The sequence below is a fragment of the Oncorhynchus keta genome, chromosome 20, assembly GCF_023373465.1.
Source record: "Oncorhynchus keta strain PuntledgeMale-10-30-2019 chromosome 20, Oket_V2, whole genome shotgun sequence".
Lineage (NCBI taxonomy): Eukaryota > Metazoa > Chordata > Actinopteri > Salmoniformes > Salmonidae > Oncorhynchus > Oncorhynchus keta.
In genome coordinates this window covers 4308467-4330641 of record NC_068440.1, presented here as the reverse complement: position 1 = coordinate 4330641, position 22175 = coordinate 4308467, and the positions used below count along the sequence as shown (strand labels likewise).

General features: G+C 43.5%; 1 protein-coding gene across 3 annotated transcripts; it reads right to left on the bottom strand.

Annotated features, from left to right (window-relative positions):
• Positions 1-680: 680 nt before the first annotated feature.
• olah (oleoyl-ACP hydrolase) lies at positions 681-10988 on the bottom strand. 3 transcript variants are annotated; one of them, XM_035795046.2, is made up of 7 exons: positions 10745-10988; positions 8334-8469; positions 4872-5010; positions 4556-4655; positions 4215-4384; positions 3256-3338; positions 681-2973 (listed from the first exon to the last, which is right to left on the bottom strand). In XM_035795046.2, exons 2-7 carry the CDS (start codon positions 8458-8460, stop codon positions 2831-2833), a joined length of 762 nt encoding a protein of 253 aa, XP_035650939.1. In that variant the 5' UTR covers positions 8461-8469; positions 10745-10988; the 3' UTR covers positions 681-2830. The 3 variants fall into 3 exon arrangements, with proteins under 3 accessions (XP_035650939.1, XP_035650937.1, XP_035650938.1); XM_035795044.2 differs by having other exon boundaries at positions 8334-8464; positions 10745-10986; XM_035795045.2 differs by lacking the exon at positions 10745-10988 and adding an exon at positions 10014-10225 and having other exon boundaries at positions 8334-8464.
• Between the last annotated feature and the right edge of the window lie 11187 nt (positions 10989-22175).

The window sequence follows — 22175 nt, the reverse complement described above, 5'->3', positions numbered from 1 at the left end:
TTTCAGCTTTTATTTCATCACATTCCCAGTGGGTCAGAAGTTAATATACACTCAATTAGTATTTGGTAGCATTGCCTTTAAATTGATTAACTTGGGTCAAACGTTTCAGGTGGCCTTCCACAAGCTCCCCACAATAAGTTGGGTGAATTTTGGCCAATTCCTCCTGACAGAGCTTGTGTAACTGAGTCAGGTTTGTAGGCCTCCTTCCCAAGGATGAACCAGACTTGTGGAGGTCTACAATTTTCTTTCCTGAGGTCTGGGATGATTTCTTTTGATTTATTCATGATATATCAAGCAAAGAGGCACTGAGTTTGAAGGTAGGCCTTGAAATACATCCACAGGTACACCTCCAATTGACTCAAAATAGCAGAAGCTTCTAAAGCCATGACATAATTTCCTGGAATTTTCCAAGCTGTTTAAAGGCATAGTCAACTTAGTGCGTGTACATTAATCCACACATAAAACGGTTGACCGACATCAGTTTAGTTTATCTTTCAATCACCCACGTGGGTAAAACCAATGGAGATGGCACGTGGGTATCTGCTTATATAAACCAATGAGGAGATGGGAGAGGCAGGACTTGATGTGAGGCCTGTGGCAATTTCCTCTTCTGTCTCATGGTAAGTTCACCACTGCATCCTTTATTGTGTTGAGATTCCCATTCACTAGCCTAACCATCCGCAAGTTCGTCAAGACGTTTGACCCCCGGTCGAGGTTAGAATCCCAGTCGAGGCTACCTCCGAATGAGCTACAATACACTTCCATAGTTGGTTTGTATTTATTATGGATCCCCATTAGCTGCTGCCTTCCTGGGGTCCAGCAAAATTAAGGCAGTTTTTACAGTTTAAAACATTAAAACAATACATTCACAACACAGTGTGCCCTCAGGCCCATACCACATATCTACAGTACTAAATCCATGTGTATGCATGTTTCTGTGCCTATGTTTATATTGTCGTTCCATAAGGTGTTTTTTTTGTCTGTTTTTGAAATCACATTTTACTGCTTGCATCAGTTACTTGATGTGGACTAGAGTTCCATGTAGTCATGGCTCTACTGTGCGCCTAGTACTGTGTGCCTCCCACAGTCTGATGAATTCATGAATGCCATTTTTATGTATCTGCATCTAGTATGATGGAAGTTAGAGGACGTTGTGTGTGAAAATGCTAACTAGCTTAGCACAAAGACTAGAAGTCTACAGGAACAGTTAGCATGCTAACACTTTTGATCAGAACACAAAAAAGTGACAGATGCACACATGGTCCCAAAACTGGCAGATATTCTCCATCCTCATGGACATCAGGCTCAGTAGAATGTCATTGGTACAGTAATGGTAACAGACTATGTCCCAAATGGCACCCTGTTCTCTACATAGCGCTGGTCAAAAGCAGTACACTATAAAAGGGAATAAGGTGCCATTTGGGAGACAAACATTGGTATACAGAGGACTATATTGACTATAGCTCAGCATTCAACACCATAGTACCCTCCAAGCGTATCACTTATCATTAAGCTTGAGGCCCTGGGTCTCAACCCCACCCTGTGCAATTGGGTCCTGGACTTCCTGACGGGCCGCCTCCAGGTGGTGACAGTAGGAAACAATATCTCCACTTCACTGATCCTCAACACTGGGGGCCCACACGGGTGCGTGCTGTCAGGAAAATAACCTCTCACTCAACATCAACAAAACAAAGGAGATGATTGTGGACTTCAGGAAACAGCAGATGGAGCACCCCCCCAGCCACATCAAGGAACCGCAGTGGAGAAGGTGGAAAGTTGTTCCTCGGCGTACAAATCACTGACAAACTCCCACAGACAGTGTGGTGAAGGCGGCGCAACAGCGCTTCTTCAACCTCAGGTGGCTGAAGAAATTTGGCTTGTCACCCAAAACACTCACAAACTTTCAACAGATGCACAATTGAGAGCATCCTTTCGGGCTGCATCACCGCCTGGTACGGCAACTGCACCGCCCACAGCCGCAGGGCTCTCCATAGGGCGGTGTGGTCTGCACAACGCGTCCGGGGGCAAACTACCTGCCCTCCAGGACACCTACAACACCCAATGTCACAGGAAGGCCAAAAAGATCATCAAGGACAACAACCACCTGAGCCACTGCTTGTTCACCTTGCTTACCATCCAGAAGGCAAGGTCAGTACAGGTGCATTAAAGCTGGGACCAAGAGATTGAAAAAAAACTTCTAGCTCAAGGCCATCAGACTGTTAATACAGCCATCACTAGTACATTAGAGGCTGCTGCCTACATAGACTTGAAATCATTGGCCACTTTAATAATGGAACACTAGTCACTTTAATAATGTTTACATATCTTGCATTACTCATCTCATACGTATATACTGTATTTTATACCATCTATTGCATCTTAGGCTATGCCACTATCATTGCTCATCCATATATTTATATATTGTTATTTGATTCCTTACATTTGTGTGTATTAGGTATTTGTTGTGGAATTGTTAGATATTGCTGCATTGTCGGAACTAGAAGCACAAGCATTTTGCTACTCGCGCAATAACATCTGCTAATCATGTGTACGTGACCAATCAAATTTGATTTATTTGATTTGAGAAATAGTCAGGCAATCTCTCTGGATTCCATTTTAGGCTGTAATACAGCTTACATCACTCGTAAAATCCTAGACACATTGGCTAGATTCACATAGTCAACAAACCCTACTTCCATCATTTGCATTATTGCTCAAAGGCATAGATACTACTGTTGAAATGCTTATTGGACTAAGTACAACTGGTTTTGTTACTACAATGAAAACATAACATGATACATTTCCTTTACTGCCACTGTGCCAGTCATAGCTACAAGTAGTCCATTTCCGCCATCTCCAGATACTTTGTGATGTAGTCCAATATGATCTTCTCATTGGCTGCATCTTTTAAATAAAAGTGAGCTCCAGGTAGCATTTGCACTGCAAAATCTCCAGATGATATGTCTTTCCATGCTGTTAAATGAGAAAAGGGAAAGACACATACCACATTTACAGTTGTGATGGAAACAGATCACCATTCGGTTTCAGCAACTAAAGTTCTAAAGCAACTTCAGAGTTCTCTGAAGACCTTACACAAACAGCCAGGAACCTACAGCTGAACTGTGCTCATCACTTAGGACAAAATGGCCATTTTTTTGTGTGTTAATCACAGGGTGTTACAGCAGTGTAACTTATGGAGAGAATTGCTAGACATCACATGGAAAGCAGACATGCACGAAACATCAGAGCGCTGACCTTGTAAGTCATGAGGCATGTCCTGCTTTCCATCGAAGCATGTGACTGGGCATGAGAGGAGAGGACTCTCTGGCCTGTCACACCTGGAACACAAGAACAATCTTGATGACATATTTATACAAAAGCAGCCCAAACATCGACCATGTCAGAATTACAGAGTGACTGCCTTTTAATAAAGAGCAACGAATCCCTTTGAAAACGGGCTGTGTAGCATCGATTCAAGTCAAAAACAGTTATTTTTGTTATAAAGTCAGTCTCATCTAAAATGGAGTTTGGAACATCCGTGTGCCACAATGGGTAAATTCATTTGACTGTCTATTTTCCCACTAACATGGGGTGAACAGCTGCGATGATTGAACTCCATCCAATAGCATAGACAGTGAAACAGATCGACTGATTAAGACATGTTGAACTTTTTTTTTACTTGAGAAATACTCCAAACATTTACTCGACTAAAACATCTGACAAAAAAGGTCAACATTTATTACAGATTTCTTGAGATTTTGAGGAAGTGAAATAGGCTACAGTGTCTCATGGGGGAAAAACATTAACCAACCGCCGGAACCGGTCAGGAAACACACCGCAGACTGAAATCTTGTTTTTCTAATGAGAAACAGAAAAACACGTGCCAATCGGCGTGTTCAGATAGTCTTTAACTCCATAGCCATTGCATTATACAGTGCATTATAGGGAAATAATGCACGCTCTAGAATGCCCTTCTAGACAATCAGAATTGAGTATTCAACAATGCCATGGTATAAGGGGTAATAAATGTGTTGCTAATTAACATTTACAGGCCAGAGGTGCTAATAGAATGTGCGTCCCAATAATATCTCCTGTCTTCTGAGGTGTGGGGAAATTTCCACCATATTTCTTATACCAGCAATTTCCTTTCAAATGAGTGAAAGTGCACACTTTGGGAGGAAAGAGAGAATTGTGACAAAGCTAGAGACGCCCACCTGTAGTTCTCCACCACGTGGAGGTCGGCTTTCAGCGCAGGTAGGAAGAGCTTTACAACCTCAGGATTGGCCAGTAACTCGGGGGGAGTCCCACCAATCCTGGTCATCCACTGGAGGAACTCCTCGTCTGATAAATCACTTCTCTTTGGGGCTTGGATACGCATCTCAGACTAGAAAGCAAGGAAAAATTAAAGGATGTCCGCTTTAGGTCAGTACATTAACTGGCAGCATTTCAAAAGGTATGAGAAATGCCCATATGGTTACATGTCATACAAATGTCGTATTAAAGTTATCGTATAAATGCTGTTCCGTTGTTACATGATTGCTATTATAGTACTCACATAGGGTGCAGAGGCACCAGACAGGAAGATGTGAATTGGTTCCAGCTTGTGGACTCTTTTCAAAGTATCTGCTATAGCAAAGCTGGTCATGGCGCCAAAGCTGTGACAGTGCAGAATAACGATAAAACGGTCATCACAATTCTGACAACTTTGGATCAATAAAATGTAGCTTCAGATAAGGAGCATGATGACTATAGATCAAACAGTTCCCTCAGTAATTAAGTGTGCCATCAAACTGTCCTCGTGACAACCCGATTTGGTTCTGGGTGACGAGATTCATACCTAAGTGGCACTGATGATATTTTTCTACTTGTACCTGTGGCCAAAGAGGGCAAACGGTTTCTCCTTGAGCACCGGCAGTAGCACATTGATGACCTCATCTACAATCTGCTCCATGCTTTGAAAGAAGGGCTCTTTGGCTCGAGCCTCCCGGCCAGGAAGTTTAACAGCATACACTAGCAAAGAACAAAGTGGGAGATAGAAACATTGGGTCTCCTTTCCCTTCACTAAACCTACAGCTCATGAATCATGATGCAATTTCAATTGACCAATCCTATTTTTATAATATAAATTAGAGCCTGACCGATATGGGTTTCTTGGGTCCGATACTGATTTTAGGGAGGAAAAAGTCACTAATTATCAATATATATATTTTTTTAAACTACAAACAAAGGATTAACAGATACTCTAACGGAACATTTCTTAACTAAATATTAAAATGATGTGGTTTACATCAAAAAGCTTCTAAATCTTCTATAAATACCAAACACTTGTTCCGTTTACCTTCTTAGGTTGAACTTAAAAAAGATTTGTCCATCTATAGCAGGGGATAAAAATGCAGAATTGTTTTGTTGCTGAAGCACCACAAGCAAACTATTAAACAAGGGATGAATGAATCACACTGTCTCCATAAATGTTAAACTTCACTGTTCACACGTTCACAACCTATTCATTGAAATGCAGTACCACGCAGTTCATGTCAACACTAGGTGTCAGCATTTGTTTTGAGTAGATTCAATGTAGTGCTTTCAAATCAAACTTTATTTGTCACATGCGCCAAATACAACAAGTGAAGACTTTACGGTGAGATACTTACTTACAAGCCCTTAACCAACAGTGCAGTTCAAGAAGGGTTAAGAAAACATTCACCAATTAGACTAAAATAAAAAGTCACACAATAAGAATAACGCACTATAAGGCAAACACTTTATGGAAACCTTGCATTGAGATCTTGGTTAGTGCACATGCTAACTGTTCATTACGCCAATGTTTTCTTACAGAAACCATAATGTAAATTACACTGATATTCAATACAACATGTATTGGCTATACACCGAGTGTACAAAACATTAGGAACACCTTCCTAATATTGAGTAGCACCCCTTTTTGCTGACAGAATAGCCTCAATTTGACAGGGCATGAACTCTACAAGGTGCCAAAACCGTTCCACGGGGATGCTGGCCCATGTTGACTCCAATGCTTCCTACAGTTGTGTCAAGTTGGCTAGCAGTCCTTTGGGTGTTGGACCATTCTTGATACACAGAGGAAACTGTTGAGTGAAAAACCCAGCTACGTTGCGGTTCATGATACACTCAAACCGGTGCGCCTGGCACCATAACCATAACCCGCTCAAAGGTCCAATTCGCCCTCTGAATGGCACACACACAATCCATGTCTCAAGGTTTAAAAATCCATCTTTAAAAACTGTCTCTCCACCCTTTATCTACACTGATTGAAGAGGATTCAACAAGGGACATCAATAAAGGATCATAGCTTTCACCTGTTCAGTCCATGTCATGGAAAGAGCAGGTGTCAATGTTTTGTACACTCAAGTGTATATTTCAACTGCAAATGGCATACGCTGATGACTGAAAACGTTAATGCAAGAAAATCCTTGCCGCAATGGTTTTAGTCATACACCTAATTCAGCTATCCATCTCATCATGAATGCAAGCGCATGACCCGAATGGTAGACTGGCGCCAAATATCTTGCTTTTTGTAGTTTGTGGAAAACTAACTAAATAAGCCCACACAGTAAGTGCTATTTTTGTATCAAGGAGTGTTCACTTTGGCGTCAGTCCGGTGTCCGCACATAAGTAGCACAGAGATTGCTAGCTAGGTTAACACACATACTTACACACACATATACACACACACACACACGCATACATATGCCATGCCCACACAGCCATCTCCATAAACAAACATTGGCAGTAGAATGAGCACAGTGACATTCAACGTGGCACCATCATAGGATGCAACCTTTCCAACACAACAAGTCATTCGTCAAATTTCTGCCCTGCCAGAGTTGCCCCGATCAACTGTGCTGTTGTGAAGTGGAAACGTCTAGGAGCAACAACGGCTCAGCCGCAAAGTGGTAGGCCACCCAAGCTCACAGAACGGGACGCCAAGTGCTGAAGCGCGTAAAAATAGTCTGTCCTCAGGTACAACACTCACTACCGAGTTCCAAACTCCTTCTGGAAGCAACGCCAGCACAATAACTGTTTGTCGGCAGCTTCATTAAATGGGTTTCCACAGCCGAGCAGCCACACAAGCCTAAGATCACCATGCGCAATGCCAAGCATTGGCTGGGGTAGTTTAAAGTTCGCTGCCATTGGACTCTGGAGCAGTGGAAACGCATTCTCTGGAGCGATAAATCACACTTCACCATCTGGCAGTCCGACGGACAAATCTGGGTTTGCCAGATGCCAGGAGGACGCCATCTGCCCCAATGCATAGTGCCAACTGTAAAGTTTGGTGGAGGAGGAATAATGGTCTGGGGATGTGTTTTTATGGTTCGGACTTGGGCCCTTAGTTCCAGTGAACTAAAATCTTAACACTACAGCATACAATGACATTCTAGACGATTCTGTGCTCCCAACTTTGTGGCAACAGTTTAGGGAAGGCCCTTTCGTTTTTCAGCATGACAATGCCCCTGTGCACAAAGCAAGTCCATACAGAAATGGTTTGTCGAGATCAGTGTGGAAGAACTTGACTGACTTGCACAGAGCACTGACCTGAACCCAATCGAACACCTTTGGAATGAATTGGACCGCCGACTGCGAGCCAGGCCTAATTGCCCAACATCAGTCCCCGACCTCACTAATGCTTGTGGCTGAATGGAAGCAAGTATCCGCAGCAATGTTCCAACATCTAGTCTAAAGCCTTCCCAGAAGAGTGGAGTCTGTTATACAGCAAAGGTGGGCCCAACTCCATATTAATGCCCATGATTTTGGAATGAGATGTTCGACAAGCAGGTGTCCACACACACTACATGCCCAAAAGTATCTTGCCGGCTAGATAGAGCCTAACTACATAGCTGTCTGGCTAGCCAGCTAACGTTAACTAAGTGAGAATGGGATGAGGACAGGGCTGTTTGCTTGGTGAAGTGTACTTTGATTATTTACTTATTCAAATATGCCATCACCAGATGTGGCAAGCTACTCACCGTCAAACCACCATGCCTACTCTCTCTTGACTTAGGGCTGAATGTTGTTCAATGAGCATCTCGTAGAATGCCATCTTTAGGCAACCATTGAAAAATTCTAAAAATGACAGCAAATAAGACATACTGTATTTGTTAATTATATGTATATAATATTGCAGGTTTATATGCGGAATAAAGACAGACAAATATTTCCGTGAAAGATAAAAGAGAAATAATTGGCCGATAATATTGGTCAACCGATTTATCGGTCGGGCTCTAAAAATAATAGTACCTTATGTAAAGCGCCTTTGGGTCTTTGAAAATGGATATGTAAATCCAATGTATCATTACCTTCAATGGAGGTGAGGATTTTCCCCCAGCGTGCATAGTGTATGGAGCCTCCACCTGCCCATGGGAAGCATATCAGCCTGGCCACGGCATCAGGTCTCTTACTGAAGCAGTTGATCACCTTGTCCATTCTACTGTACTTGACAAGAGAAATGAAAATAAGGAATAGGCCTATGTATAATGCTGTAAAATTGAAGATGACATTTGCTAAGGTCAGCATCCTGGAGTCGCCTCCTCATTGTTGACCTTGAGACTGGTGTTTTGCTGGTACTATTTGATGTCACAGGTGCACCTCAGCCACGCTCAAGGTACTGAACGATATCATAACCGCCATCGATAAAAGACAGTATTGTGCAGCAGTCTTCATCAACCTGGCCAAGGCTTTCGACTCTGTCAATCACCATATTCTTATCTGCAGACTCAGTAGCCTCGGTTTTTCTAATAACGTGCCTTGCCTGGTTCACCAACTACTTTGCAGACAGAGTTCAGTGTGTCAAATCGGAGGGCATGTTGTCCGGTCCTCTGGCAGTCTATGGGGGTACCACAGGGTTATATTCTCAGGCCGACTCTTTTCTCTGTATAAATCAATTATGTTGCTCTTGCTGCGGGCGATTCCTTGATCCACCTCTACGCAGACGACACCAGCAACAAAGCCTCCTTCACTTTCGCCGCCAAACTTACCCTAGTAAAACTGACTATCCTACCGATCCTCGACGTCATCTACAAAATAGCTTCCAATACTCTACTCAGCAAACTGGATGCAGTTTATCACAGTGCCATCTGTTTTGTTACTGAAGTACCTTATCCCACCCACGACTGCGACCTGTATGCTCTAGTCGGCTGGCCCTCGCTACATATTCGTCGCCAGACCCACTGGCTCCAGGTCATCTACAAGTCCATGCTAGGTAAAGCTCCGCCTTAATCTCAGTTCACTGGTCACGATGGCAACACCCACCCGTAGCACGCGCTCCAACAGGTGTATCTCACTGATCATCCCTAAAGCCAACACCTCATTTGGCCACCTTTCCTTCCAGTTCTCTGCTGCCTGTGACAAATTTGCAAAAATCGCTTAAGTTGGAGACTTTTAACTTCCTCACCAACTTTAAACATCTGCTATCTGAGCAGCTAACCGATCGCTGCAGCTGTACATAGTTCATCAGTAAATAGCCCACCCAATTTACCTACCTCATCCCCATACTGTTTTTATTTATTTACTTTTCTTCTCTTTTGCACACCAGTAGCTCTACCTGCACATGACCATCTGATTATTTATCACTCCAGTGTTAATCTGCAAATTTGTAATTATTCACCTACCTCCTCATGCCTTTTGCACACAATGTTAATAGACTATTTTTTCTACTGTGTATTGACTTGTTTATTGTTTACTCCATGTGTAACTCTGGGTTGTTGTCTGTTCACACTGCTATGCTTTATCTTGGCCAGGTCGCAGTTGTAAAAATGAACTTGTTCTCAACTAGCCTACCTGGTTAAATAAAGGTGAAATAAATAAATAAAAAAGCTGCCAGTTGAGGACTTGTGAGGCGTCTGGTTGGTTTTCCGATTGCCCAATGTCAAACAAACTAAAACGCCTAAACAAAACCATGTGTTCATGCAAGTAATTTGTTTATTGGAGAAAAATGCTCATGTTTAATCCATTATTGACTATCAAGAAGCATAACTTGCCTCTCAAACTTCATATCACTTTCGTCTTCCAACAACATGCAGGAGAAAACAGCGCAATAGCCTCTCGCTCTAACCGCGCCGTGGATAGGGTATATTCAGTAGTCTTTATCCCTGGTATAGACTCGGGCCCTAATCAGCATGCTCTCATAAATGCGCTGACTACTCACATAATGTTTCAGACATATCAAGTTATGGTAAGCTACTGCGTGGTTATCATCGAATGTTCGCAGTCAAACAACCAATAATACTGCGTGCCTCGGGTTATTTTCCTGTTTTTGGTCCAGACTGGCACCACGTCACGAATGGAACTGGCACCACGTCACGAATGGAATCGGACCGAGCACCCTTTTTTTGAGTGAACCACGGTGCGCTGTTAGTGCGCTCCCGTGTGCTGATAGAGTTCACACCCGTCCAAACGAACCGAAATAAGGGCGAATATGTGCCAGAGATCGTAAAAGACGCTCGAAACCAATTTGGTGCGAAAGCCCTCATACTTTCCTGTGCATCGGGATGCAAAGGTATAATGGAACAAAACTGACGACTACCAAAACGCAAACTTTTTTTATACCAGGTGCAATGTATAGGTTTATAAGCTACCGCAAACGAACCATGTTTGTTTGGATTTTGGTCACATTAATGCCAGATCCAGTTCTTACACTTAATGTAGCTTACTAAATCTCACGTCACTGAAGAATTTCTAAGCGTTAACTAGTATGTCATACTGTAAATACCTGTTAAATAGTCGTGGCACCTCACATTTTCTCAAAGCAATTCCTTCAATTTTAAAGCTTCCTGGTTCTTCTCCTCTTTTCCTTCTTCTTCTTAGCGAATTGGCTGGCAGATCGCATCCAACTTTTAGATGCATACACTGCCACCTACTGTGCTGGTGTGTGAGGCCATTCACAGCCTACCGACATTAAATTCTTAATAAGGTAATACAAAATTGGGAAAAAGGAAAATTGCCCTGCCAACTATTAGCCCTCTCTCTAAAAAAACACCAACCCATTCCACTATTTAAACCTATCTAGTCCTATTCCAGAACCAATGGAAGCTGCTGAAGGGAAGGCAGCTCATAATAATGGCTGGAAAGGTGCAAATGGAATGGCATCAATTTACATTTACATTCAATCACATGGAAACCATGTGTTTTAAGTATTTGATACCATTCCACCTATTGCGCTCCAGTCATTAACACGAGCCTGTCTTCCCCAATTAAGGTGGCACCAACCTCCTGTGTCAGAACACTACCACTCAACACCCCCTGAAGCTGTTCTGCAGCAAATCTTTACAATCCCAAGTATTTCTCTGCCTCTGCTACCACAGTCCTGGTTCTTCTCTTCTTCAGGTTTGGTTAGTAAACGGATGCTGAAATAGATCAAAAGTTTCATCTGAAGTCTGGAGTGTGGAATTACATGGTAAATAATTCATTTATATATATTATATTAAATATATAAATAACTTAACTATTGATGTACAGTTCTACATATCACATTAAATATAGAAATAATGTTTTCTGGATGTATAGTATTGAGGCCAGTGAAACATTTTGGACCAAAGATTTGGAAGTGTATTTTACCCCAATAGGGTCTTTACCACTTTTGCTATGTACTGTACCCTGTCCCTATGCACTGCATTGTCAAATCCCTTATAAATAAAGGATCACTGACAACTTTTTTCTTTCACGAAGTGTAATTCTCTTTCAGGCCATTCGGTTCGACATCTCACCTCTTTTGCGGGTCATTGGTTGAGGCCTTATTCAATCATGCCTAACAGGCCAATCAGCTCTTTGTGGGTGTAGGAGAGAACGGGTATGTTTATCCCATTTTTACAATCAACATCACTCCATCAAGGGAAATATACTATTCTTTCTAACAAAGATATCTAAGGGATAAATGCCAACGTTCTGTACATTAGACGTTCTGATATACATTAATGTACAGAACGGAAGCGTTTATCCCGCTTATACCACAGTTGCCCCCCAAAAATATTAAAGCACACATTTACCGGTATTAAAACTTATTTTTTGGGCCTCCTTAGTGACGTAGCGGTTAGTACAGACCCGGGTTTCATTGTCCCATTGCACTTTCTGAACGATTCCTCCAAAACATTGGTGCGGCTGGCTTCCCGTTAAGCTGGCGGGTGTTAAGGAGTGCGTTTAAGCTCATGTTTCGGAGGACACATGAATCCACCTTCACCTCTCCCAAGCCCGTTGGGGAGTTGCAGCGATGAGACAAGATCAAATCTTATTTTTCGTTGATATTTTCATACTTTTTACAAGCAAATTAATACTTACTCATCTATTGATTGCTAGAGACGCGACCCAGTCGTTCATTAGATTAGTTTGATATTTACAAACATAACCCAGTCGTTAGTTCTTTATGTTCCGTTGCTATGCTCAGTGGCAAAGTTCTTATCCCTTGCTTGCAGCTAGCAAGCCAACTAGCTACAGCTACCAGAGTATGTGAGCGGAGCTGGAGTGGAGCGAGGAGTGGAGCATGCCCAATTTGACTGGAGTCTGGAGAGAGTTTCGCAAAGGCTGAAGCATCGGCCTTCTAGCCCGCTCCAATTTCACTTAATTAGCTCTGGGCATGCCCGGCCCAGCATGCATTTGTAGGCTACTTGTGTGCTGCTATAGCACCTTGCTTTAGATACTGTCATGGAGTTCGCTAAATCTTTTCATAAAGAAACTGATAAAACACTCAGGTGCAATATCAAGGTGACTTACAAAGATGAGGACCAAGAGCAAGATAGGGAGTGTGGTGAGGGAGTGCTGTGATGTAACTAAAGGCGCCGCTGCGCCTTCTTCACCACTCTGTCTGTGTGGGTGGACCATTTCAGTTTGTCCGTGATGTGTACGCCGAGGAACTTAGAACTTTCCACCTTCTTCACTACTGTCCCGTCGATGTGGATAGGGGGCTGCTCCCTCTGCTGTTTCCTAAAGTCCACGATCAGCTCCTTTGTTTGGTTGACATTGAGTGTGAGGTTATTTTCCTGACACCACTCTCCAAGGGCCCTTATCTCCTCCCTGTAGGCCGTCTCGTCGTTGTTGGTAATCAAGCCTACCACTGTAGAGTCGTCTGCAAACTTGATGATTGAGTTGGAGGTGTGCATGGCCACGCAGCCATGGGTGAACAGGGAGTACAGGAGAGGGCTGAGAAAGCACCCTTGTGGGGCCCCAGTGTTGAGGATCAATGGGTTTCCTACCCTCACCACCTAGGGGTGGCCCGTCAGGAAGGCCAGGACCCAGTTGCACAGGGCGGGGTCGAGACCTAGGGCCTTGAGTTTAATGACGAGTTTGGAGGGTACTATGGTGTAAAATGCTGAGCTGTAGTCGATGAACAGCATTATTACATAGGTATTCCTCTTGGCCAGATGGATTAGGGCAGTGTGCAGAGTGATTGTGATTGCATCGTCTGTGGACATATTGGGGCGGTAAGCAAATTGAAGTGGGTCTAGGGTGTCAGGTAGGGTGGGAGTGATATGATCCTTGACTAGTCTCTTAAAGCACTTCATGAAGATGGAAGTGAGTGCTACATGGCAATAGTAGTTTAGTTCAGTTACCTTAGCTTTCTTGGGAACAGACCATGTACCACGAATATAACAAAACATTTATTTTTACTCTAGTATGCAGGCACGGCAGGCCTTATTGCTTAAATATTTCAGGATGTTGTGCATCCCTGGAGATTATCAGAATTCATGTAAACATTACAGTTTTGAAAACAGGGCTTTTCCTCAAAAAAGGTGGTCTCTTGGCACAACTTATGGGGTAAATTGAGCCGCAGGACAGAGTTAGTTATGCCTCAGACACATTTCTCTACTGAATGAAATATTACCCCTACCTTTTTAAAACCTTGTCTATCTTTTTTCCCCAAGCACAATCAACACAATTACAATCGCTTTTTGTCTTTTAGTAATTTTAAGCATCTTTTAACTCAGGCTTAACACCTAACAAACACTTTGTAATTTTATTTATAACATAGGCCCTGTTACCTCATATCCCAGCGATAATGCCCTGCATTACGCCTGGGAAGAAAACACTTGCCATTGGCTCAACAATTTGCTCAACTCACCCCAAGGCAAACATTCTGACTATATTAGCCCACACAGCTACAAGGATGCCCTTTCATGCTAGGTTTGGGACCTCATATTGAAGCTTATAGACCCTAACTGATTTATAGAACAATACTTAAAATGATATAATTTCACTTGAGCCGCAGGACAAACCTCATGAAACCTCTAACACAATAAATTAATTTGACTTGGTAAAAATCTGTTTTTTTGGACTCAACTTGCTTACTACTTTTTCCATGTGGTTTCTTCCTTCACAGACTCCATTAAATGATGACCTCTTCCTAAATATTTGGTAAAATGATTAATTTTGTGTATGGTTTCTTAGAAACAAGGGTGGCTCAACTTATCCCTTTGGCTCAACCTACCCCACTCTCCCCTTCGCCCTGCAATATCTCTCTCATCATCACTCAATACCTAGGTTTACCTCCACTGTATTCACATCCTACCATACCTTTGTCTGTACATTATACCTTGAAGATATTTTATCGCCCCCAGAAACCTCCTTTTACTCTCTGTTCCAGACGTTCTAGATGACCAATTCTTATTGCTTTTAGCCGTACCCTTATCCTACTCCTCTTCTGTTCCTCTGGTGATGTGGAGATCAATCCAGGCCCTGCAGTGCCAAGCTCCACTCCTATTCCCCAGGCGCTCTCTTTTGATGACTTCTGTAACCGTAATAGCCTTGGTTTCATGCATGTTAACATTAGAAGCCTCCTCCCTAAGTTTGTTTTATTCACTGCTTTAGCACACTCTGCCAATGTTCTAGCTGTGTCTGAATCCTGGCTTAGGAAGATCACCAAAAATTCTGAAATTTTCATCCCAATTTACAACATTTTCAGACATGATAGAACTGCCAAAGGGGGCGGTGTTGCAATCTACTGCAAATATAGCCTGCAGAGTTCTGTCCTTACTATCCAGGTCTGTACCCAAACAATTTGAACTTCTACTTTTAAAAATCCACCTCTCTAAAAACAAGTCTCTCACTGTCGCCACCTGCTATAGACCACCCTCTGCCCCCAGCTGTGCTCTGGACACCATATGTGAACTGATTGCCCCCCATCTATCTTCAGAGCTCGTGCTGCTAGGCGACCTAAACTGGAACATGCTTAACACCCCAGCCATCCTACAATCTAAGCTTGATGCCCTCAATCTCACACAAATGATCAATGAACCTACCAGGTACCTCCCCAAAGCGTTAAACACGGGCACCCTCATAGATATCATCCTAACCAACTGGCCCTCTAAATACACCTCTGCTGTCTTCAACCAAGATCTCAGCGATCGCTGCCTCATTGCCTGCATCCGTAAAGGGTCAGCGGTCAAACGACCTCCACTCATCACTGTCAAAACAGGCCAGCAAAGCTTGCCCTGGCAATTGCGGGCATTACATGTCCCAGTCTGGTAATTGTGCGGCTCTGTGCTACTTGTCTCGGCGTAGACCACGCTTTGGAGGCTCTCTTTGACCCCGCTAGCTGTGCGCATAGCGCTAAGCTGGGCCTTGGTGTCATTAAACATGAGAGTAAAGTACTTGGAAAGCACTGCTCAGGCCTAGCTCTTGATCGAGGATGATTCCGTTGAGAACAAGATCCCAGATGAGGGAGAGGCTATACAGTCTTCCCCTCAGTTCGAGCTCTTGAGAAATTCAGAGGTCATCCTTTCCTAGGGGGCAAACCTTTCTGACGAATCCAGAAGTGAGGACGATGGCATTTCTCTTGCAGCATCAGGCAGTGCCCCTTTTGACCAGGAAGGGAATAATGCCTATAGGGTTGCAAAATTCTGGGAACTTTCAATAAATTTCGGTAAACCTCCAACCGGGATTTTGGGAAAACCAGGGAATTTATTTAAAACCCTAATTACGCCCCTGAAAAAGAATGTCTGCATAGCTTGTGCTGCCCAGGCAAACTGAAGAGTTGAGTTGAGTCAATAATTAATCTCTCCTTCTTTGAGGCACTGCCAAAGTCAGGTATCATACGCCTACAAGACTGGATGGGTGCAATCACCTCTTAGTGTAATTCCACATCCGTCCAACAATGTGTATCAGACTGTTTGTCGTTGGATAAGTTGGGAAGAGCCATTTAAGTCACTTTTTCTGGTGACTGGCTACCCGCACTTGAATAGTGTATTCCTCCTCCCGTAGAGCCTTCCATGGCTAAACATCTCGACCCAAGGCGCAGGGACATTGGGAGCCAGCTGAGCTCCTCTGACCTTGATGACCAGTCTCCTCAGGAGTCCTGTGTCAGGTCACACAAGAGCCCCCCGCCTCAAGACTCATAAGTCCCCATTGGGACGGGTAAACACCACTGTTCCCCAGTTCAGGTCTCGAATAAACAGTCCCATCACATTAAGGCCCTTGGGCCGAGGGTGATGGTTCAGAATGTTCCCATTCAAAACAATCAACCTCTCAAGGGCTACCTTGTCCAGCCACCAGGCCTGGCAAGTTCATTGTCCCTTTCACAGGGATACTCTGGGAGGAGAAGAGACACAGTCTGGTCCCAGGCACCATGACAGCCGTGAGTTGGGGAGGAGTAAGCACTTTGGGGTAGAGGTCAGGTCAGATAAAGTGAGGAAGAACAGATATCACCAAGGTTCTGTCTAACAACAGAGATGCATTGGCTGTTCAGATGTGCAGGAGGAGACTCAGGAGGAAGGGTTAAATATCAGGGCTTGTGTGAAATGTCATTGTCTAATGCAGCTGTATTGATCCTCTGGGAAGAATTAAACTTGGTTAAGCTTTTATCATGTCCGTTGAGTTTTTTACTCTGTGAATTAGAACCTAACAGCCTCATAATTAACCTTAATAATTGCTTAATGGTAAACCTAGACACATGCGTCTTATAGTATTCTGAGTGGTGACGCAAGGCTTGCAACCTTGGCTATACCTACAGGATATGATTATTCTTTTTTTATGTCTCTGCCATCATTTCCTATGACCGAAAACAGCTTCTGGACATCAGAACAGTGATCACTGACCTCAATTTGGATGAACATTTCTACTTCAATGAGTCAGCAGCTCTGGACATTCTGCTTACTCCGGACCAGGCCCTAATCCCTGGAAATGGTGGGAAAGAGAGACCACCATTGCCCAATGTTCTGTTGGTGAATGTGCAGCCACTGGAGAACAAACTGGATGAGCTCCATTCAAGACTATCCTATCAATAGGACCTGAAAAACTGTAATATCCTATGTTTCATAGTCGTGGCTGAATAAGAATATGAATAAACATCTCGCTGGTTTTTCTATGCTTTGTCAAGACTGAACAGCAGGGTCTCTTTTTTAACAGCTGCTGCGTGATCTCTAATGTTAAGGATGCCTCAAGTTTTTGGTCGCTTGAGTTAGAATACCTCATGATAAGCTGCAGACCATACTATTTACCCAGTGCCTTCAGAAAGTATTCATAGCCTTTGACTTATTCCACATTGTGTTGTGTTCCAGCCTGAATTCAAAATGGATTTAAAAAATCAATAATGATTCTCACCCACACACAATACCTCATAGTGACGACGTGATGACATATTTTTGCACATTTATTGAAAATGAAATACAGAAATATCTAATTTAAATAAGTATTCCCACCCCTGAGGCAATTCATGTTAGATTCACCTTTGACAGTGATTACGGCTGTGAGACGTTCTGGGTAAGTCTCTAAGAGCTTTGCACACCTGGATTGTACAATATTTGCACATTATTATTTTTTAAATTCTTCAAGCTCTGTCATTGCTAAACAGCAATGTTCAAGTCTTGCCATAGATTTTCAAGCCGAATTAAGCCAAAATTGTAATTAGGCCACTCAAGAACATTCAATGTCATCTTGGTAAGCAATTCCAGTGTAGATTTGACCGTGTGTTTTTGTTTTTTGTCCTGCTGAAAGTTGAATTTGTCTCCCAGTATCTGCTGGAAAGCAGACTGAACCAGGTTTTCCTCTTGGATTTTGCCTGTGCTTATTCTATTCTGTATATTTGTATCCTAAAAAACTCACTAGTCCATGCCGATGACAAGCATAGCCATAACATCAAGCAGCCACCACCATGCTTGAAAATATGAAGAGGGATGGGTTTTGTTGGATTTGCCAAAAACGTAATGCTTTGTATTCAGTACATAAATGTAATTCTTGCCACCTTTTTTTCAGTTTTACTTTAGTACCTTATTGCGAACAGGATGTATGTTTTGGAATATTTTTAGTCTGTACAAGCTTCCATCTTTTCACTCTGTCAGTTAGGTTATTATTGCGGAGTAACTACAATGTTGATGATCCATGCTCAATTTTATCATGTCACAACCATTACACTCTGTAACTGTTTTAAAGTCCCCATTGGCCTCATGGTGAAACGCCGGTATCTTTGTAGTGACTGGGTGTATTGATACACCATCCAAAGTGTAATTAATAACTTCACCATGCTCAAAGGGATATTCAATGTTTGCTTTTAACATTTTTACCCATCTACCAATAAGTGCCATATTACAACCTGTGTTGTGATACTTTCGTTGTTTGTTCTGTAACCTGTTAATTCATATGCCTTGCGACCGTGATAGGCCTAAAAGCAGAGACAATAATAAGACACAGTTGCAGAATAGATTCAACCACACCTTTATTTTATTATAAAACCAGATAGCAACCTGTCCAGTAAAGTCCACAAAGCATATTGCATGCACAGTTACAGACAGTTACATGACCTACAGCATGGTGTCACGACTCCTACCGAAGGTGGCTCCCCTTCCTGTTCGGGTGGCACTCTGCGGTCGTCGTCACAGGCCTACTAGCTGCCACTGATCTTTTCTCCCCTTTCTGTTTATTGGTTTCACCTGTTTTAGGCTGATTAGTCGGGCTTTATTTACCGGTAGGCCCGCCTGCTCTTTGTGCTGATTGTTTTTGTTGTAACTTGTGTGCACGTCTGTGGGTTACGTGTTTCCCATTTTCGTGGGGTTTTGCTGGACAGTTTAAGTCCCCATGTTTGTAACATTTGTTTTGTTGTGCGCCCTGTGTTTTCGTGGGGTTGGTTTAAGTCCACCGTTGTGTCCATTAAAAAGTCGCAAAGAAAACAGGAGTTGCTTACACTATTCCAGCACCATTTATTTAAACTTCCACATCATCAAATCACCTCCGCTTAGTCTAATACAGTGACAACTAAAAGATACCAAAAACAAATTTAGTCCAATCAATGTCAGCTAAATATGATGTGGCTGTCCATGGTTCTGATTTCTGTGTGCGTGTGTGTGTGCATGCGTGTCCATGCAAGTAGCAAAACATGTTGACTCACACTACTTGTAGAGAACCACCAATGCCATCCTCCTCTATTTCATGTTGACGAAACGGTCTATGATTCTGTCATACTGTACACCTTTTATTTTTTGTTGTCCTAGGCTACCTGGTTAAAATGCTTGCTCGCTAGCCTAACTTCCATTCATGGGCAACGTTAGCTCGTTAACATTAGCCTTCTACATCTAGCTACATATTAAACTTCTATCCTCTCAGGCCAGGGACACAACAATGTATTAATTAATGGTTGGATCATAATTGCTGTTACAATCATTGGCCAGTACGGAGAATTAAGTAAAACCACAAGTCCATCACTATCTCCATCCATGGCTAATTTATGAAAGGGACAGTTTTAGCTAGCTGGCTAGCTAGCCACTGGAGGACAACAACACAATGAGATGCAACAATTCAAGTTTTTATGTCAATGACGTATGCTCTCAATGGGATTTGATTGGAGTGACGCCAAAATCTAAGCTGGCATCCCTTGACACTTTTTTTTGGTGCACTAGGACCATCCACAGTTGAGCTCTCTCCGTTTAGCTCAACGTTGATTGGATCATTTCTTATACATTTTTTGTCAAGGGAGGCCAGATGCTTGCTGGCTTCCCTTGCCTTCAATGCTACGGGCAGCAACAATGTCATACTCATTTGGACCAGAAAGCATCAGATGATGGCCTACACGTAGAGACAGAGGGGCACTGTTTCGCTCGCTCAGATGCTTTCTCCTGAGAGGTACATTCAGCCTCTTGTAAATTAAAGGAAAATTATGAAACAGAGAGACAAAACACATTTTATTTTTTTTAAATATATTCCCCGCGTTCCCAGTATAAGGCGCTAGTAGATTCAGGCGCGGCTGGGAATTTCATCAATAAAAGTTTAGCTCATAGTTTAGGGATCCCCATTGTTCCTGTGGATATGCCTTTCCCCGTTCATGCCTTAGATAGTCGACCATTAAGGTCAGAGTTTTTCAGGGAAGCCACCGCTCCTTTGTGTATGGTAACGCAGGGGGGTCACAGGGAAAAGATGAGTCTTTTCCTTATTGATTATTTTGCATTTTCTGTGGTGCTAGGCCTACCCCGGTTAGCTTGTCATAACCCCACTGTTTCTTGGCCACAGAGGGCTCTCACGGGTGGTCACGAGAGTGCTCAGGAAGGTGTTTAGGGGTTTCCGTTGGTGCTACTAAGGTGGAAAGTCCAGACTAGGTCTCCACCGTGCGCATACTCCCAAAATATGCCGATAAGGCTTCGCATTCTGTAAAAAGAAGGCGACTCAATTACCACCCCATCGACGGGCGGATTGTGCGATAGATCTCCTGGTAGATGCTGCATTTCCCAGGAGTCACGTGTATCCCCTGTCGAAAGCGGAGACGGTGGCTATGGAGACATATGTCTCCAAATCCCTGCGTCAGGGGTACATTCAGCCCTCCATTTCACCCGTCTCCTTGAGTTTCTTTTTTGTGAAGAAGGATGGCGGTTTGCCCCCTTGCATTGATTATCTAGGTCTCAATAAAATCACGGTGAGATATAGTTACCCTCTACCTCTTATCACTACAGCGATTGAGTCAATGTACGCCCCGTGCGTCTTCACTAAACTGGATCTCAGGAGTGTGTACAATCTGGTGCGTATTTGGAAGGGCGACGAGTGGAAGACGGCATTTAGCACCACCTCAGGTCATTATGAGTACCTTGTCATGCCATATGGGTTGATGAATGCTCCATCAGTCTTCCAATCATTTGTAGACAAGATTTTCAGAGACCTGCACGGGTAGGGTGTAGTGATTGTATATCGATGATATCCTGATATACACTGCTACACACGCCGAGCATGTGTCCCTGGTGCTCAAAGTGCTTGGTCGCCTGTTGGAGCATGATCTATATGTCAAGGCTGAGAAATGCTTGTTCTTCCAACAATCCGTCTCCTTCCTAGGGCATCGGATTGGCCGACCACGGTAAAAGAGGTGCAGCGATTCTTAGGGTTTGCCAACTACTACCAGATTCTTAGGGTTTGCCAACTACTACCGCATTCTTAGGGTTTGCCAACTACTACCGGAGGTTTATCTGGGGTTTTGGTCAGGTTTCTGCTCCCATTACATCACTGCTAAAGGGGGGCCCGGTGCGCTTGCAGTGGTCGGCTGAGGCGGACAGGGCTTTTAGGCAACTGAAGGCTCTGTTTACATCGGTTCCAGTGTTGGCTCATCCGGATCCCTCTTTGGCATTCATAGTGGAGGTGGACGCATCCAAAGATGGGATAGGAGCAGTGCACTCTCAGCTTTCAGGTACACCACTGAAGCTACGCCCCTGTGCCTTCTTTTCAAAGAAGCTCAACTCAGTTACAAACCCTTACCCGTTCCACAACGGCCGTGGTCGCACCTGTCGGTGGATTTTTTAACTGATCTTCCACCTTCACAGGGTAACACCATGATCCTGGTCGTTGTGGATCGTTTTTCTGTCGCCTCCTCCCTTTGCTCCGTCTCCCTACGGCCTTACAAACTTTACACACGTTTTCCGGCACTATGGGATGCCTGAGGATATAGTGTATGATCGTGGTCCCCAGTTCACATCAAGGGTCCGGAAGGCGTTCATGGAATGTCTGGGGGTCTCGGTCAGCATTATCTCAGGTTTTCACACCGAGAGTAATGGGCAGGTGGAGAGAGTTAACCAGGATGTGGGTAGGTTTCTGCGGTCTTATTGCCAGGATCGGCCGGAGGAGTGGGCTAAGTTCGTGCCCTGGGCAGAGATGGCCCAGAACTCGCTACGCCACTCCTCCACTAACCTTTCTCCCTTTCAATGTGTATAAGGGTATCAGCTGGTCTTGGCTCCTTGGCATCAGAGTCAGAC

What these genes read in the sequence shown, in the direction of transcription:
- olah (XM_035795044.2), bottom strand. Translation starts at nt 10,878, where the DNA reads ATGCATCTAAAAGTTGGATGCGATCTGCCAGCCAATTCGCTAAGAAGA. An exon ending in GTGCCACGACTATTTAACAG is followed by an intron (nt 8,465 to 10,744) that starts GTATTTACAGTA and finishes TGTCAAGTACAG; the next exon opens with TAGAATGGACAAGGTGATCA. An exon ending in TTTGCCCTCTTTGGCCACAG is followed by an intron (nt 4,656 to 4,871) that starts GTACAAGTAGAA and finishes GCACTGTCACAG; the next exon opens with CTTTGGCGCCATGACCAGCT.